Raw genomic sequence first — 19,184 nt, forward strand, 5'->3', positions numbered from 1 at the left:
CACTGAGACCAGGCATGTACTCCCAAATTATCCTCTCTCTGGCATCAGGGATCAGAAGGTGAGACAGCTGACAGGAAAGGAAGGAGTTCCCCTTTGGCAGCTGTCTCCATGGTTCTGTGACTTTGAGGAAAGGTCAGAAGGTGACAGGGGCCCTTTGTTACCATAATTTAACCCATGAATTAAAGGAAGGGCCAAACTGGTAGTAATGGGAAAAAATAAGAAACTGGGAGGAAAAAAAAAAAAGATCCAGAGTTTGTTTTAACTCTGCCACTTTAAGACTTAACATGATTTTGGGCAAATCACTTAATCTCTCAGATTGCCACAACTGTGAAATGAGCACAGTAATAATTACAAGTCTCGTGGGTTTTTTGAGGGGATCAAATGAAAGGATACGTGACAGCATTTTATAAATTCCAGGCTTGATTCATTCACCCATTTGGTCAACAAACATTTGTGTAGGGTTTTCTTGCAGTAGTCTCTGGGGCCTGTGTTCATGCCTGAGGCACCCCGCTCCATTCTGGAGCAGCTTCTAGGAAGCCAGAGTTCAGGGGGTGGCAAAGCTTCCAACCAGAGCCAGCGCCAAGAGAGAGGACTGGCTTGTTAGAAAGAGAGACCTAACCCGTTTCCTGTGGATGTCTTGGTTCCCTATATACACCTGTTCTCCCACCAGAGTCTCATCTCCCGGCTGCCTTTCAGAGCAGCCCGCGGTGTCACTGCATTGTAGTCACTGGAGCCCACAGAGCTGCCCATTTATACCTCTGTTGGTTCACTGCAGCTCATTCTTCCAACCAGACAGTTACGGTTTGCACTGGCAGGCGGAGCTGACCCTGGCCCTCAGCACGGTGAATTCCACAGACAGAAGCCACGTGCTTTTGGCTCAGCTCCCCCCAGCTCTGATTCCCAGCAGACACTTCCTTAAGGTCTTCTAGGCTCTGACCCTGAAATAGAACAGGCCATTAAGGACCACTGTAGACATTTCTTAAAACATTTCTAGCTTTCTTTATCCCTGATTTAGTAAAGGTTTTCCAAAAAACAGCAGAACCAATATATATATGGAGAGAGAGAAAGGGAGAAAGAGAAAGGGAAAAAGAGAGGGTAGGGGAAGAGAGAGAAATTGATTGATTTCAAAGAATTGGTTCCCCTGACTGTGGAGGCTGGTACATCCAAAATCCTTAGGGAAGCCAGCAGGCTGGAGATTCCATGAGTCCCACTTGGGACATGGCAAACCATCTGTTCTCCAGCGCTGGGTTCAGTAGTTATATGTTTTACAGACTGGTGTCCTGAGAATTGGTGAGTGTTTAGAATTTCCAGCAGAGCACAGTGAGACCTAGTCCCAGCCGTTGAGCATCTCGTAGTCCAATGGAGAAGATGGACTGCAGTAACATGTTAGCCATAAAGCAAGCCAGACCCATGAGTTGCCACACAGAGATGGAAACAGATTTTAGTGGGAGCTCAGGCAAACAGTGAGTTCAGGTGAACTGTGATTCAACTTGGGGATGGAGGAAGACTTGGAGGTAAGCCTTGAAGCATGTATGGGGGACAACCTCTATCTCGAATTTTTTAAGTCCTCAATACTTTCCTCAGACCTTCAACAACTAAACACAACTGTACTTAGACCTAAGCCCAGTGCAGTTTCTGGGATGGTGCAGATACTTCCATAGTGAGTCGAATTTCTAGTGAGGTATTTCCTTGGTGAGTTCAATCAAATCCTGAATGTAATCAGTTGATTGCCTCTCTCTTGCTACCCATCCTATTCCCCACTCTCTCCCATTTCTCGCTGTTTCTCTTCTTTTCGAGAATGTACCTTTTGTGATTAAGAAAGGAAACCTTAGAGTGTTTTGTTGTTTTTTCCCAATACCACCTCTCTCCCCATCTGGTTCAGTTAGGCAATGATTCCTTGACAGAACAAGAAGGAACCATTCGTTCCAAATTGGAAAAACATTTGTTGTTGGCTTGGACGTCTCAGGGAATCCTGTGAAAGCTTTTTGCTTTGGGATGAAGGCAGGTGGCGGCAGTGGGAAGAAGTGTTGAGGGAGAAAAGAAAACACAGGTGGCTTCCTGAGCTGCCCCAGAGGGGAAGGGTGTCTGCAGCTGAAAGCTGGCGCTGCAGATACCCTCCAGGCTGAGTGGGAGTCCACTTTGCTGGGAGAGACAGCTCCACGTGGGGGTATGGAGTTGGAAAAGGAAAAGTAGCTTGAGCTTAAACTTTAGCTGTTTTGTACCATAAGTTTTGTGTATTTTATTTTGCCAGTTGGGCAAGAAAATTGTTGAGCGATAACTTAGACCCAAAATGTGCTAAACTACTTGAAATCTGAATAGCAAATGACTTACAGCTTTAGGCCAAAATCATAGTAATCCTTTTTGTTTTCCACTGGCTACAAGCAGAAATTCACACCTCACAAGAATTTCCCCTGATAATCTGGTGAAATCTTCAGATAACACTGGCAATACTAACCCCATCAGATCTGGTGCCCAGACAAATGTGTGGTATAAGCTCTGCTTAGGGCATCTGGGTAGTAAGGGTCTGCCCTAAAAAGCCAGAGTTCCAGTTCTCTATTTAATAATGGTCATCAGAGGAAGACCTCAAATCCAGGGAGCATCTTCTACCAAGGACACGCTTAGAACTCTTAATATACCCCACTCTTTTCCTCCATCTATTCTTCGCACATAGAACCACATGCTTAAAGAAAATCCTAGGTACGTTTTCTAAGCTAAGGGACCACCTAGTGTGTTAAGCAGAATTATAGATTCAGTGAACCAGAACATTTTGAGAACCCTTTGGCACAGGAAGATGAGGGAAAATGAGGGAAGGATTACAGCAGTGCACCCTTATCCGCAATTTCACTTTCCACGGTTTTAGTTACCCACGGTCAATTGCAGTCCAAAAATATTAAATGGAAAAATTCCAGAAATAATTCATAAGTTGCGCACTGTTCAGAGTAGCGTGATGAAATCTCACGCCGTCCCATTCCACACTGCCCTCGTCGTGAGTCATCCCTTTTTCCAGCAGATCCACGCCATTGGTCACTTAGTGTCAGTTATCAGATTGACTGTCGTGATATCGCAATGCTTCTGTCAAAGTAACCCTTATTTTAGCTAATAATGCCACATTCACATGACTTTTATTACAGCATGTTATAATTGTTCTATTTTATTAGTTATTGTCATTAATGTCTTATGGTGCCTAATTTATAAATTCAGCTTTCATAGATGTGTATGTACGGTCATGCACCATTTAACGGGGTGCATGGGGATACTTTCTGAGAGATGTGTCATTAAGTGTTTTCATTATTGTTCAAACATCACAGAGGGCACTTACACAAACCTAGTGGTGTAGCCTATTGCACACCTAGGCTACGTGATGTAGCCTATTATTTCCAGGCTACAAGCCTGTACAGAATGCTACTGTACAAAACAACACAAGGTTAAACTAAGCACAAGAGAAAATGATGCAGCTAAGAGACGCGTAAACACAGGATGTATGAGGCTGCTGCTGGCGTAACACAGCATACTGTTTACAGGAACTTTTTTATAAGTAGAAAGAGTACACTAAAACAACAATAAAAAGTACAGTATAGTAAACACTAAATCAGTAACGTAGTTGTTTATTATAATTGTCAAGTATTACGCACTGTACATAATTGTATGTGCTGTACTTTTACACGACTGGCAACGCAGTAGGTTTGTTTACACCAGCATCACCACAAACACGTGAGGAATACCTTGTGCTATGACATGACAGCTACAATGTCACTAGGTGATAGAATTTTTCAGCTTCATTATAATCTTATGGGACCCCTGTCATACATGCAATCCGTCATTGACTGAAACGTCATTATGTGGCACATGGCTGTATAGGTAAAAACATAGTGTAAATAGAGTTCAGTACTATCTGTGGTTTCAGGCATCCACGGGAGCTTGGGATCTTGGGACATATCCCCCCGTGAATGGGGAGACTACTATAATAAGCTTGCTTGAAATCACTGGAATCCTTTAAGAAACGTGGTGCAAGATGATTCCTTTAAAATGAAAAAGAATCAAGAGAGCAAATGAGTCCTATGGCTCCCCCTTTTCTGTGTGTGGAAAAGTTTAGGGATTTCTACTTTGACCTTGTTTTTAGACTTTCAACCATTTTTTGAAATCTGGTAATAACCCCACGAACTATAGAGTCTGTCCTGCAAATGGGATAGATGCTCGCATCTAAGATAAAGTACTATCTCTTAATATTGGAGAAAAAAATGTAAGCAAAAGGGGGGAAAAAAGTGTGCTGATGAAAAAACAGTATTTTTTTTTTTTCTGTAGGGAAAATTGTGTTTAATTTTGAGTGACTATGCTATTTACTCTTCTACTTGAAAACATTTGCAGACTCCGGGAATCACAGAATAAGACTGTAGCGTGATACTTAAGCCCGTCTGCGAGCCCCACCTCCCACTCCAGACCCAGCAAACTTTGCCTATTCTCAGATTATCTTGCACTTTCTCCTTGATTTTGGAATGGTGCGCCATCTGCCAGCAGCATCATCTTTTCCACTCCCTTCCCCAGAAAGTTCCCACCTCCCTTGGGTTAATGAACGTCTTCTCAGTTTTCAAGAGTCAAGTATCTTTTCCTCTAAGAATCTTTTCCTGACCCTCTCAACTTCCCAAGTGTCTGGAGTAGGGTCTCATCTTCCAGCTTCCTTACCATCCTGGGTTTATTCCGATAGCCCTCTCCTGCCCTCTCTTGCCTGGAAGGCAGAAATGTTGACATTCATCTCTGTGACCACAATGCTCTCCACAGAGCCTGGCACGCTGTAGACCTTCAGTGAATGTCTGGAAAGAGGAAGACTCCAGATAAAATGTCTGAAATCTGAAAGATCAAAAAGGGCATGCAGAAGATGAACAAAGCTTTCTTCACCAAGTCTGATACATTAAACATTTTAAGGAAGTAAATAAGAAAGGATGAAGCAAGAACTCAGAATATAAACAGGGTTAAGATAAAAGGGATTCAGGAAGGGTTTAGAAAAACTGATGGATAAGAGAAACCTAACAGGCTATATAAAAGAAATTGAGATGTTCCGATTAACCTTTGGAAACTTTGAAGGGAGATGCCAGCGAAAAGTGGCTCCATATCCTACCAGATAGCTCAGGGGACACTGTCAGAGATAGTGGGTGGCAGTAGCCACCATTGCTTTAGGAATATATAGTTCCCAGGTGTGTGGGCAGAAAAAGTGGGAACCACTGTGGCCCCCACTAGCCTTGGGATGGTGCCCTGCCTCCCAATTCTGTTTTTAAAGGCACGCTGAAGTGCTCATCTCCATTCTTTGTCTAAGCGCCTTGGCCTCCCTTTTCTGTCCTCTCTCTCTTCCTGTACAGGCTGCCTGCCTGCCAAAGACTGTGCCGGGATCCAGCTCTGGCTCTGATGAGTCCAGACCACCAGGATTCACATTAATTTTCCCATTGCTAAAGTTTATATTGGGTTGATCAGAGAAATATGTGTGATGTGGGTTGCTGGCAAGTAAATCTTTTTTTTCCTCCTCCTCTCTTTTTTCAGTTTTTTTTTTTTTTTCTCAAACCGTTTCATTCCTTCCTCTGGTCCAAAAGAAACTCCCCGCTTGTGCTAACCAGCCCTACCTCATAGCAACACTGAAGTCAGATAAACGAGATGGTCTACAGACATCTTCTCTGTTCATCTGGCTGCCAGACTCGGTGGAGACATGGCTCCCATCCTTGATTTGTCTTCAAGGATTCATCACATTTCTCCTTCTCTTCTTATGTCTTTTTTTTTAAAAATATATATTTTAATTGGTTTAAGCTAAGAAATTCCTGAAGCATTAGGCCAGTTTATTGCAAATCATTTCATGACATTACAAACTAGTTTCTTTTTATTTTTCCTCCTGCTTCCCCTTCCACATCTCCCTTTATGACATCTCTCCTCCCCTGCCTACCTCCTGTTGTGACTTTGATCTTCTGCCCTCATCCCCCTGGCTCTTGAATCTCTTCTCCACCCTCAGCTTTCTACCGTGGCTCCTTAAATCTGGGTGCAAAACCTTACCTCAACTGAAAGGAAAAGAAACACAAGATTTAACAACTAATGTGTTTGGCATCTGCAAAGGTTTTTTTTTTCCTCCCCCCATGGAAACTTCTTTATTTAAATAAAAGCAAGTGTGCTTTGTTTTAATCAGAAAGTGTGTTGGAGAAATTTTATGTCATGTTTCCATGGCTGTCAGGAGAGAGCTTTGGAGCCAAAATTATTTGTGCAATTGAACAGGCAGAAAAAAATCCCAAAGAGTAAACATATTTATCCACTCTCCTCGCTCTGCCAATTCCCCTTTCTAAGTTTTGCTGGAGATCGACGTGACCTGACCCAGGCTGGAAAGCTGGTGGAGGTGGTAGGGACTGTGGTTGGGGACACTGCTCTTGCGAATTGTCCCCTGCCTCGTGTGCTGTTTTTGTCTGTCTTGCCTATTAGATTAAAGCTACGGACTATACCTTTGTCTTCTTGGTATCTTCTCCAGTGTCTGGCATAATAGATTATTCTTCAGCTCCTGGCTGGCTGAATAAAATACCATTCCTGGGGGAATGGTATTGTACCGAATGCTGACTACAGTATATCCTGATTTTGCCCAGCCTTGTGGGCTACAGTAGGGTTTGGTTTCAGTGGTTTGTGTGCCAGGGCTACAGACTGGCAAAAGGCTTAGTCACTACCCGGACCGCGCGGTTTCTGAGAGGCTCGCCCATCCCACAGCAAACCCCTCAGCTCACCAGGCACCAGGCTTTCTAACCTAATGAAAGCACCGTCAGGCTCCAGCCTCTCCTCTGCTTCTGTAATTGATCCACTTGCAGAGCACTTTCTTTCAAAGGACTAATCTTGGGGTCATGCCACGCCATGGTTCTTCAAGTGACTCGGAGGTAGAGAGCAGTGTTTATTCTCTGCCCATCAGTGAAGCAGTTTGGGGCAAAGGAGAACCCCTGCGTTGCCAGAGGCCATACAGGGAGTCGGTCCCAAGGACCCTTCACCTTCCCCGACCCCACCTCCAAGTCCATCTGTAGAGCAGTGAGCTTCAGGCTCTGCCAGAGAAGGTTCGTGGGAGCTTTGCTTCCCTTGCACCTCTGCCATCATTCAAAAAGGGCCTAAGATGCAGGGAAGGGCCACAGGGTCAGCATGCCACCGAGGAGTGCTCCATTACACCAAAGTCTCTCTGTGCTTTGTAACATTGGCCCAGATGCGGCAAGCCACCAGAAGGACAAGTTGAGGCTTGGGTGCCATAAGAAGTGCTTGGGTGCCATAAGAGGTAGGGAGTAGAATTATCAGTCAGCCCAGAAACTTGCCAATGGCCGTGAGGCCCTGCCAGCAGCATTGCCAAGGGAGCCTACTGCAGTGCCCCCACAATCTGGTGGGTCCCATCCAAACCTCAGCAGATGAGTGCAGGCTTGTTCTGTGATTCCTGGGAACAGGCAGGAGGGGAGGACATAAGAAATGCTTGGATGGGTAGAAAGTCAATTTTTTTTTTTTAGCATTCAGTTGAGCCTGTGGAGATGGGGGCACGGTAACGCCATGCAGTCTCCAGCTGAAGGTGCCATCTTACCTGATTTCTTAACTAAACAGAATTGAACTTTGATTTGCAGCCTGAGTACTCACAGAGAAGAGGGTGGAATGAGGAAACTCCTTGAAAGTGATTAAGTTTATGGATTACACTGGGGCACACTCTGCTGAGGCACTATGTGCCCTGTAACTGGATGTGTAAAATCTATGAAAATCAGGGGGAGGAGCCTATAATTAAGAGTTGACAGTTTTACGTTATGCGAATGCATGAACATACACCAAATTGTGTAATTTAATTCATAGCTCTACTGAGAGTTTTAGTAAATAAAGGAAGGATCGAGGCTAGAAGGTAGTGAGAAATTCAAAAGGGACTCAAGATAGGACTTGTTAATTTGTAGATTTGCATATAATCCTGGTGATGGCTGCAACACCGATCTGCCTCTAAATGTCTTTTATTTGCCCCCACCCCGCCCCCCGCCCCCCGGCCCAGCCAAGAAAGTAGGTTTCTGATGTACCCTGTAAATGTGAAGAGGGAACACAACACATCACATGATTTGTGAACAAATTCCACATATCCCACGTCCCACCGAAGTGATATATTAGAAGATCCATGTTCCCTTAAGAAAACTGAGCTCTTAGAAGGCAAGGAACTAAGCCGGGTTCTGTTTGGAGCCTAAACTATTATAGGCTATCTCAGCATGAAGTTCTGTGACAGGTAAGGAAGGTCCGTAAACTCCAAGATGGCGCCAGTGACCAGGGCTTTTGACCAGCTGAGAGTTGAGAACCAGCAAAAATGAGCCTATTGGTATTTGATTAGTAGGGACAAGTTAATAAAATAGCTGGAAGAATACACAAAGAGAGGATGTGAAAGAGGGGTCTGAGGGAAGGTAAGAGGCTTAAAGCTGCAAAAACATTCCACTAATGGATTTCTCAAACACACAAGCCAACAGGCAAGGGCAGGTGTCCTGTCAAACCATTTCCCCGTGAAACCTGATCCACCATTCTTCCTGGAGGCCTGCTAACTCCATTTGTAACTGAAGGGCCTGCACCTGATTCCCAGGGAGGCTTCCTGAGCAGCCCAGGGACTGGCCAGGAAACCGGCTTTGCAGACAAAGGGGCCTGGGAACAGGCTGGTTTCCTTCACATGCAGCCAACTGGATCTCTGCATCTGCCTGGCCGGGTGGCTGATGAGGCTGTTATTGATCATGAAGTCTCCACCCCTCCCTTGCCTCCTTCCTGCCCCAAAAACCCTAGAAATGGGGGTGCTCTGATTTTCAAATCGTTCATCACTTCATTACTCTGCCTTTGATCCCTTAGTGAAACTCAACTTTTGCTCTGGCAGCCAAATTGGGAGTTTGTCTAGTGAAGCAACAGCTAAGGCTTAAGCTTAGGTGGCCCAAGGAGGGGACAGCGCCAGGGACCAACGGCTGCTGATTTGTTTTGAGGCCAGGAAGACTTGCCTGCCAGTCGACACTTGTGGCGAGCTGGGTGCCCAGCTGGGGTGTCCTTGGTCCTGCTTGCATGGGCTGTTGTGTTGTGCACATGTTGGCATCAGAACAGAGGAGAGGGGCTGTCTGGCCTCATGGCTGACCGGTGCCCAGCTTTTTGTGTGGCCCCTCCCCCCTCCCGCCCCCCCCCCCCCCACTGCACAGCCTTCTGTCTCCAGCCCAGCAGTTGTCAGAGGGTACAGAAGGAGCCAAGAGAGGTTTGAGTGGGGAATGGTGGTTCTAATATTGGGTGGGTGAAGTGGGTGCATGGGGGACTGCATGCTCCCTGCCTGGATAAGCCCTCCGTTACAACGTGGCAGGAGCCTGGAACCATTACGGTAGACGTGGCATTCTGGTGCCAAACTCTTTTCAGTTGCTCACATCTTTCTTGCAAAATGATCTGTTAGGTTGAAGTATATTCCTGCTTGAGGCACATTTCCTTGGAATGAGGCAAAGAAAAGGGGGAGAGTGGAAAAAAAACCTCTTGGTATAGTTTTAGATTTATCATCAGACCGTTGAAGAGAGTGCTTCTCAGTGACGGAGGAATTTTCCCGAGGCCCCTGAGCTTACAACGCTCACAGCTCACATTGAGGGGAGCCTCCTGACTTGGCAGGTACAGTGTCCACTGTGCTGAGGACGATTAAAGCCTTTTTTAAGTGCATTGCTTTTGAGAGCAGTTAGCAGTATTTAGCTCGAGCACGTTGAGCACAGGTAATCCACACTTTCCCACAGTCCGCATCTTCCTCCTCTCTGAGAGAAAACACATTCGATGTCTTGGCTGAGAGGCTCTGCCAGGATTGGACTATGTAATTTGTGGGCCCCAGTGCAAAATGAAAATGTGGAGTCTCTTGTTCAAACACTAAGAATTTCAAGATGGTGACAGCAGAGCATTAAACCAAGCATGGCCCCTTCCAAGCAAGGAGCCCTGTGCCACTGCACAGGTTGCACGCCCATGAAATGGGCCTTGGGCTCAGCCTTCCAAACTGTTCATTCAACAAGGATTTAGTGAGCATTGGCGATATCCTAAATCCTGTGCAGTGAGGCTTGGGGTTGGGAGTGTGGAGTGAAAAATTAATAGGCTGCCCATTAGGAATTAATCCAGTTAGGGTCAGGTATCACACACACCAAACTAAATAATGGCGAAATAATTCTTTCAAAGTCCAAAAGGCCCTACACCCACTCAAAGGAAGGAATTGATGAGCAATCTCACCTTAACCCACAGGCGTCACTTGGGCAGCCTGGAAAGTGCAATGGGGCAGTAGAAATGAATCAGACAGTCATTGTTTCTGCCACACCACTCCACAACCAGCATGTATTTCTTACTCCACATTTATTAGACTCCGGAAGTAACCTCTCTAGAAACATTCTATTTTCAAAGTAGCCACACTTAGGTAGAAGGTTAGACACACTTGGATATAAGGTTCGTAGAAAATTTGTTGTGCTGGGGCCTTATCATTGAGTTCACAATGTAGACCAAACTCAACTAGCAAATCTGAGTTCACAGGCAACATAAATGGGCATCTTGCCTCTGACTAAGGTGCCCAGCTCCAAGATAGTCAGTCATTTCAGTCATTCAACATGTACTGAGTGTCTGCTTGGGCCAGGCCCTGGGTTAGGTTCAGAAGACACACACACACACACACACGATTTGGTCCCTGCTGCTAAAAAGTTCACAATCTGATATTGTAACCAAAGGGACAGTGATCCTCTCATAGAAAGAAAAAGGCTCTGCTGCCCAGGCTTAGCTTGACTGAGAGCTTCTGGAAAGTTCTATTAAGTGGGAACCTCTGACCTCACTGAGGGCCTCGATCACCAGGCTCTCCTTTGGTGACAGTAGTTTGTTTTTGGTGGTTATCTCTTTTGTGAGAAACCTGACTCCCCCTGCTCCTGTTGCCTTCTCTGGGTCCCCAGTGGAAACAACAGCACAGGCAGGTGGGGTCTTGCAGTGGAATTGCAGTTAGCTCTGGATGGTATCAGTTCTCAGTTGCTGATCAGAATTTGGTGTGGTCAGCAATCAGTGAGGATGCCGCCAGGGTTTTTCTGGGTACCTTTATGAAGAGGGTGTCTAAGTAAATATTTTCATCTCTCTCATCTTACTTTCCATTAGTTTTATTTCCTCTCTTAAGTTAAATTCAGCTACAGTTCTGAAAACCAAATTTGGAATGCGGTTTTGTTGCACAAATGGCCCATTCTGTTCAGCAATATCAGTGATTCGGCTCCTACAAAGAGAGTTGTGTTGTTTGGACTGTTGGATTGTTTGGGAAACATCCTGCGTTTGTTCCAGATGGATCTCCATCGTCTCCCAGTTTAGATCCCAATCTTCCTGCCACCGTGCCAAGCCAGGAACGACATCCACCATACTTCCAGGGACTGAAGCCTGGTGTCAGGACACTTTGCTCCCCCATTATCCATTGCCATTAAGCCACAGCAAGGAGAGCCCTCTTTGTCTTCGAAAACCCTTAGGGGATCCATCTCACCCATGGGTGACCCCCATCTGACCCACGAAAAGGATTATCCTTTCTGGATAAAGGATTATGACATAGAGTATAGCTCCTGGGTAGCAGGAATCGGCCTTCTGGTTATAACCATGGCTGCTGGCAATTGGATGGGATCTCGGGCCTGTCTTCATTGTGGATGTCTGAGAATAACCGGGGAAGGCTATTCTTGATTGAACTGGAGAAAAAACATCAGCATTCTCTTTCATTGTTCCCTTCAGTCTCCGTTCACTAAGCTGTGCCAGGACATTTGTGCCTTGACCATGACCTGGTTCAGCAGGGCCGATGGCCTGGCCAGCTCCCCTCATGTCTCAGTGTAACACAAGAGGCTGGTCTGCATCACAGGCACCTCCTGGTGGAATTCTCTACACCCACGCCCACCCTGCAGCTTATACATACCAAGCGGAACTCCCATGCAGTGATGAGGGCCACACATTCCATCCTATAAACTTCCATAGACAACAGAAGGCTAGAGGAAGGACTCTGAGGATCCCCAGAGAGCCCCCAGTGAGTGAGCTTCTGCAGCTGTTTGTTGTGACTAAACACACCAAAACACAAGATACAAGCCACCCTAAGACATTGCATGTCTCCTCCATCAACACCTTCTCTTCTCTCCACAGACCTCCAGGACTTCAAGTTAGATGTGCAGCATGTGATTGAAGTAGATGAGGGGAACACAGCAGTTATTGCCTGCCACCTTCCTGAGAGCCACCCAAAAGCCCAGGTCCGATACAGCGTCAAACAAGAGTGGCTGGAGGCATCCAGAGGTGAGTGAGCAAGCAGGAGGGAAGCTGGCCACCTCAGACCACTGTCCTCCAAACCCCCATCAACAGTGGATAGTCCCCTCCTCATGCTGCTCAGCCGTCTTCTACTTTGAATGTAGCCTTGTAGGATCCTAAAGAGATTAACTTCCATTATGGAGATCTTCTGCCCTGTCGTGAGGAAATTCTTCATCCTCTGAGGCCCTGCAAGATGTTGCTGAGCTGCTGTATTTGATCAGGGCTCTCAGCACAGGGTTCCAGATCCCCTCTCCATGTGAGCTCCCAGTCACCAGGCACACACAGAAAGGCTGCCTGAGGAACCCAGCCATTCCTGCAGCTGCGGGATTCCCTGCTGGGAGGAGGAGCTCATCCCCACACAGCAGAGCATTCTTTTTACTGGAACCTGAGATTTTCCCTCTCCCCATTTTCCTGGAAATGCAGCTATCTCAGCTATTACTCCTTCCTGCTCAGGCCACAGCGGGTATGACAGCTGGTCCAGGGGAGGCTAAGCTTTGGTCCAGAGAGTTGCAGTGGAGAGAGGAAATGTCTCTCAAGACATAGCTTCATCAACAACTGACCCTACACTCAAGGCCAAGTAGAACCTACTTGACTGGAGCCCACAGCTCAAAATATACCTTTTAAAATATCCTATAGATTTAAAAATATTTTTCTTAATTTTTCTGGTTATGAAAGGAATATATGTTCACGCAGAAAATACAGAAAACTCTTTTGAAAAGGTATAATAAAAACCCTAATCCTGCCCCTCAGAAATAACTGGCGACTGAGAGAACAGCATTGGTTCCTACCATCCCCAGCAGAAGCTGGGCAGTAGTCCCTAGAGGAGTCCTGCCCATTCCACAAGGGTCAAGAGCTTTTCCCATTCTGTCTGGCGTTTGCCTAAGTAGCTCATCCCAGAGGCGGGCCAGCAGCAGGAAGGCAGGCACCACCATCAGTGAATGCAGAGTTTAGGGACACCACAACTCCCAGAGCAGGCCACCAGAAAGCTCAGAGCTGGTGGCCAGTCCTTTGCCTGCCCGGAAGCTGAAGGCCATTCCAGTCACTGGGATATCCCGCATCTGTGATTCTGTCTCCTGTTGAAAGAAGCTGAACACAGCCTTGGGGCCCCACCCTCCTGGCACCCCTGATCCAGAAGCAGACACAGCCGAGCAGGCCAGTGATGCAGAGGAAAGGCCTTGTGTGGCCTCATGGAGAGGGCAGCGATTGGCGGTTAGCATATTCTTCCCTGGTTGCAGATATTCAGTAGTGAGGTGTACCAAAGCTGAGGCCATGACAGAGACTGATGGGAGGTTCTAAAGTCAAATCCCCTTCCCTCTGGTGGCTTGCAGGAAGGAGCTTCCCATCTCCCACGTATGTAGCACAGGCCCTGACTCCTTACAATGGTTCTGAAGCAGCACACATTATGCCATGTTAGATGTGAGGACACAGGACCTGCAAGGTTAATGACCTTGCTCAAGATCACACAGATAGTTCACGGCAGGTCCAGAGCTTGAGTCCAGGTCTGGCCGACCTCCAATCCTGCTGCCTTTCTACCCTACCCCGGCTTCCTTGTAAGTATATAATGCTGCTCCACAGACCTATGTGCTAACTCGGAGGAGTTGGTTTGTTAGTTTCATTCCCTGGGTGCAAGGTTTTATGGGAAGAAGCCCATTTCAGTTTGGGCCCTACCTGTCCCTACCCTGACCTTTGTGGGAGCCGCTGGGTGCAGTAGTCTAGGCCCAAACTCATCCCATGTTCCCCTCCCCGGTCTTTCCTCAGATAACTACCTGATCATGCCATCAGGGAACCTCCAGATTGTGAACGCCAGCCAGGAGGACGAGGGCATGTACAAGTGTGCCGCCTACAACCCAGTGACTCAGGAAGTGAAAACCTCCGGCTCCAGTGACAGGCTGCGCGTGCGCCGTAAGGGGCAGGGTCTTGCTGATGGCAGAGGGGGTCTGGGGGTGCCACAGTTCATGGCCCAGCTTTGTGTTCTCCGAGGTAGGAGTGAAGGTTGTTGGGCTCGGGCCAGTGGGACATTGAAGACTCAGGACTCAGCCGGAGTCGGGGGTCCTGGGTGGGGGGGTCCTGTCCCTCCACCCAGCCCAAGTGCAGCCTCTCACAACCCAACCCACAGCCCTCGCACTTGGCTCAAGCGTATGGCTCTGCTTCCTGGTCACCTCGCAGCCTTGTGGGGCACACGCCCTTCCTCCTGCCTCCTGAGAGCTTTCCTTCATTGTGTTACTTCCAGAGTGGGGGATCAGTTGGAATGTGTGGGCTGGGGCAGGACAGTCTGGCACTGAGCCGCTGATAGCATATGTGTAGAAAAGACGATGGTGCATTTGTGCCTCTGTGAGGCCGTCAGGTCTGCCTTGTATAAGGCCAGGCTAAACCTACTCTGTCCGCTCTGCTGGAGCGTGCCCAACAGCTCCCTCTGGTGAAAATCTGTGGCATCCCAAAGACTCCCCTGTTTATAGGAAAAGAGCAGCTACCTTTGTTGAGTACCTCCCATGCACCAGGCACTTTTCTGGGCTCCCTGTGTATTCAGCGAAGAGACATCTGAAGAGGTCAGTGTTAGTGTCGGCACCAGAGGCGGATTTGCTTTGAAGTTAATGAAGCACAACTTCAGCGGTCCCTCACTTGCTTCATTCTGTGTCTGTAATTTCGTATTCTGTATTCTTATCAAGTTGTATGACTATCAGGTCTTATACAACCTGGATCTGTCCCTGGTTGGCACATGAAGCAAAATCACACAGAGTCAGCATGCTCCGTGCAGGGCCCCGAGGAAGGCGGCACATTGGAGAGCAACACGTAGTTTTTTATGCAGTCTCTCCCCAACTGTTGAAAAAAAGATTGCGGCTCCCTCAGCTGCGCACCCGATGAAGCAGTTGATTTGCTTTGGGCGACCTCCCAATATGAGAAACGCATGTCTTTAAACAATAAGTCCTGCTCAGCTCAGCAAGGCGCTCACTGTGAGATGCTCACACAGTCGGACATACTTGGGAACTGAGACCCACCACGGTGGGGTGTGGGGGACACCGGGATCCTTATCTCCTGTCACATCCTCAGTCTGAGTGCACTTACACATTGAAAGCGAGAAAAATTACCGCACCATGTAAGTTGTTCCTCTGTCCACGCCCCCATCTCTCTCTCTGCCAACGCACAGTTACCTGTACATATGCTGTCTTGACAGTGCTACACTGCATTGCTCTCTCATTTCTTATCATAACAGCTCTCTGCAGAAGGCAGTCCCATAAGGAACCCAAGGCCCAGGGGAATTAAGTAACTTGCCCCGTTGTGTGTAGGTTGTAAGCCCCTGAAGCCTGTTTGATTCCAAATCCGAGCTCTGTGTGATTGCCTCCTGGGGCCGGGTCACCCAAGGCAGGGTGGAGGGGACCCTCTGCACAAAGTCCTGGTCCCACATGCTGTTCTTCCCCTCCTCCTCCCTCCAGGCTCCACTGCTGAGGCTGCCCGCATCATCTACCCCCCAGAGGCACAGACCATCATTGTCACCAAAGGCCAGAGTCTCATCCTGGAGTGTGTGGCCAGTGGGATCCCACCCCCGCGTGTCACCTGGGCCAAGGATGGTTCCAGTGTCGCTGGCTACAACAAGACGCGCTTCCTGCTGAGCAACCTCCTCATCGAGACCACCAGTGAGGAGGACTCGGGGACCTACCGCTGCATGGCTGACAACGGGGTCGGACAGCCCGGGGCCGCGGTCATCCTCTACAACGTCCAGGTGTTCGGTAGGTGTCTCCTGCAGACCTCCTTTGTCTTTGGTCTGTATGGCCTTTCTAGACGCTGGGAACCCCAGGCTCAGACGGGTTCACATGCCTTGGGAACAGTCATGTGCCAAGTGAGTGATGGAGGAGTGCTGAGAGAGGCGGAGATCTTTGGATCCCAGGGACCAGGGTGTACTGGCCTGGCAGCCCTCTCTGTGCCCTTTACTGTCATGACTGATGAAGGAGACGTGGGACCTTTCCTTCCCTCTACCAACAGCTACAGGGAAGGAAGGCGCCTTTCCTGACTGCAGTCCCCTCCCCAGCCTGTCTGGCCCTGGACGGGAAGACTCAGCCTCTCTCATCCCTGTTCTGGTTTCCCGGCAGAACCCCCCGAGGTCACTGTGGAGCTGTCCCAGTTGGTCATCCCATGGGGCCAGAGTGCCAAGCTCACCTGTGACGTGCGCGGGAACCCCCCACCCTCCGTGCTGTGGCTGAGGAATGCTGTGCCCCTCACCTCCAGCCAGCGCCTCCGCCTGTCCCGTCGGGCCCTGCGAGTGGTCAGCGTGGGGCCTGAGGATGAAGGCGTCTACCAGTGCATGGCTGAGAATGAAGTTGGGAGCGCCCATGCTGTGGTCCAGCTGAGGACTGCCCGGCCAGGTGAGAGTGCGGCCCAAGGACTGAGATGCCAGTTGAACAGTCACAACCCTTTTCTCAGATGAAATCCAAAACAGAACCCCAATACATGAAATAGATAAAAGTGGCCTTTAGTTGTCATTTCAAACTTACATTACCTTATTAAAAAGTCACAAGTGCATATTTTTACCAGTGAAAATGACCAATTTAACTGTTGTAATTTTTTAAATGCCTTTTAATGATTTTGCAGAATCTGTGGGTTCATCGGGTTCCATGGAACCCAGGCTGACAACCAGTGCTCTAGCATAAAGAAAAGCAAGTATATGCTTCTCAGCTTGATCCGTTTCTATTGACACGTGTACTGATTGAGCAGTTAGTTACTGTGTGCTCGGCACTGAGCCAGGTAATGTAGGGGATGCAGAGAAACATAAAAAAGAATGTTCTCATGAAGGAGATAAAATTTCCCAAGGACATAATTTGAGAAAAATAGAATGATGGATAATGAAATGCAGAATCAACATTATCAGATGCCAAACTCCTATGGTGTAGAGGTCAGGCAGAGGAAAAACCAGTGTTGGCAGAGAATGTGGACGCTTCCTGAAGGAAGTGTTGCCTCTCCCGGCCTCTCAGATTCTCAGAGGGCACTTACAGTTGGCTTCACATCTCACATTTCAGGTCAGTGCAGTGGAGTAGGAAAAGGCCCACGTTGTGCCATGGTGTTAAGGTCCCACAGTGACGGGACATGCCCCCATCCCCAGCATTAGACATGAGACAGGGCACAGGGTTCCTGCACCTCAGCAGCAAGCGGGGATAGTTCACGGAAGACAAGGCTAGTGTGGAGGAAAGCAAGCAGGTTGCAGAGATGCTTGCCGGCCACACCTGGGCCACGGCCAGAAGCCTAGGCATGGGGTACCAGGCTGTCTTTCTCTCCTGCATGGCCCTCCCTCTTCCCACAGAGCCTGCCTGTGTGTGGAGTGATCATGTCAGGTCCTGAGCTGAGCGTGCTTCCTGTCCCAACAGGTCTTCTGACATTTTTCTCCCCAAGGGCAACAGCTCAGCAGGTGACCAGGGGTCTAACCCCTTCTTCCCTCTCTCCTCTTTCCTGCTTGGTCTTCCAGGCACGACCCCGAGGCCATGGCGGGATACTAAGCTGGACACTGCCACACCTCCCGTGCCACCCTCCAGACCCAGAAGCCCTGACCAGATGCTGAGAGGGCACCCAGGGCTCCCAAGGCCTCTGACATCAGAGCAGCCGGGCATGCAATGCCCTGGAGAGAAAGGGCAGGTGGCTCCCGCCGAGGCACCCATCATCCTCAGCTCACCCCGCACCTCCAAGACTGACTCGTACGAGCTCGTGTGGCGGCCTCGGCACGAGGGTGGCAACCGGGCACCCATCCTCTACTACGTGGTGAAGCACCGCAAGGTATGGTGCCTGGCATTATGTCCAGGTAGGGGTCTCTTCCCACTGGCCATCTCCCCTTGAGCTCCTGAGGCCTAGACCAGCAAGCCCCACTGCTGATCACAACCCTCTGTCTCCTTCTGTGTCCTTTCCTACCACCTCCCAGAAGCAGGCTGTGTTGGGCATTTGGGATCCTAAGAGGCCCCTGTGTTTGCCTTCAGGTCTGAGCTCCATGCACTGGTTTCCCAGAAGCTAACACCACCAGCTCCGAGTACCAGAGGAGACTTGACAGTCTCCCTGTTAGCCGTCACCTGTCCTCTCCTCTTCCCTTGGTCATTTGTTGTCGATGTTGTTTTGTTTTGTTTTTTAGCCAAAGTAAGCTCTGCTGGGTACATACCTGCAGGAACTCTGGCATGGCGAGTGAGCTCTAGAGCCAGGAAAACAAATATTTGTGAACAAGTAATTTCTCTGAGGGCTGTGAAATACCCCCTCAGTTCTCAGGATTCATCATGGCTCAGGTTTGACAAGCAGGCATTTGAGTTGAAAACACATCAGGTTGTTCAGACCTTAGCCATTTCTCCTTGACAGAAGGGAGTCTGTCCCAGTGAATGTTTTGAGAGCTGTCAGGGAAAGACTCTCTGGCTCTGTCAGGGTACGGGACAGCTGAGCCAGCCCGTCCTCTTGGGCAGTTTGTCCTGTGAGGCAGGACAGGGCCCCCAGACTGCCACCCATGTTCGGGGCTTCACTCTCACTTGCTGTTACTCCTCAGGAAAAAAGGGACAGAAAATTCCCTATAGGAAAATGCCCTTGAAAGACGTTTCTGTTCATCCTAGGTGCATGCAGTTTTCTTTCAAAGGCCAGTAGGCAGCAGATTTTTAAAAAATCTTATTTGCTAAGTAAAAATGTATTACAAATGCTAGATTTTATTATGCATTCACAATATTTTTGCTTATAAAAGTGCTATGTGTACTTAGAAGAAAATGTGGAAAATATATGAAAGTGGCCCTGAAAGTATTTATCAACTCTTCTTCCCCCTCCAAAAAAAACGAACAAATGAAAAACAAAACCAGCCCTGCACGGTGGAAAGTGCTGGCTATGCAGAAGTCACTTCTCTGGACCCTGGCAGCCTCTCTCATCCTGTTCTTTCCCTTCCCGGGCTCTCCTAGGAG

General features: G+C 48.4%; 1 protein-coding gene across 9 annotated transcripts in view; it reads left to right on the plus strand.

Moving 5' to 3' along the window:
- Positions 1–19,184, plus strand: part of BOC (BOC cell adhesion associated, oncogene regulated) — a 75,230-nt gene that overhangs the window by 43,500 nt on the left and 12,546 nt on the right. For all 9 annotated transcript variants that reach the window (XM_033126798.1, XM_033126747.1, XM_033126753.1 and 6 more), the window contains 5 exons: positions 12,124–12,270; positions 14,041–14,184; positions 15,714–16,007; positions 16,368–16,640; positions 17,735–18,039. In XM_033126798.1, coding sequence (XP_032982689.1) covers positions 12,124–12,270; positions 14,041–14,184; positions 15,714–16,007; positions 16,368–16,640; positions 17,735–18,039 — 1,163 coding nt within the window. The remainder of the gene's footprint in view (positions 1–12,123; positions 12,271–14,040; positions 14,185–15,713; positions 16,008–16,367; positions 16,641–17,734; positions 18,040–19,184) is intronic.

This window comes from Rhinolophus ferrumequinum, chromosome 2, assembly GCF_004115265.2.
Source record: "Rhinolophus ferrumequinum isolate MPI-CBG mRhiFer1 chromosome 2, mRhiFer1_v1.p, whole genome shotgun sequence".
NCBI classification, from domain to species: domain Eukaryota; kingdom Metazoa; phylum Chordata; class Mammalia; order Chiroptera; family Rhinolophidae; genus Rhinolophus; species Rhinolophus ferrumequinum.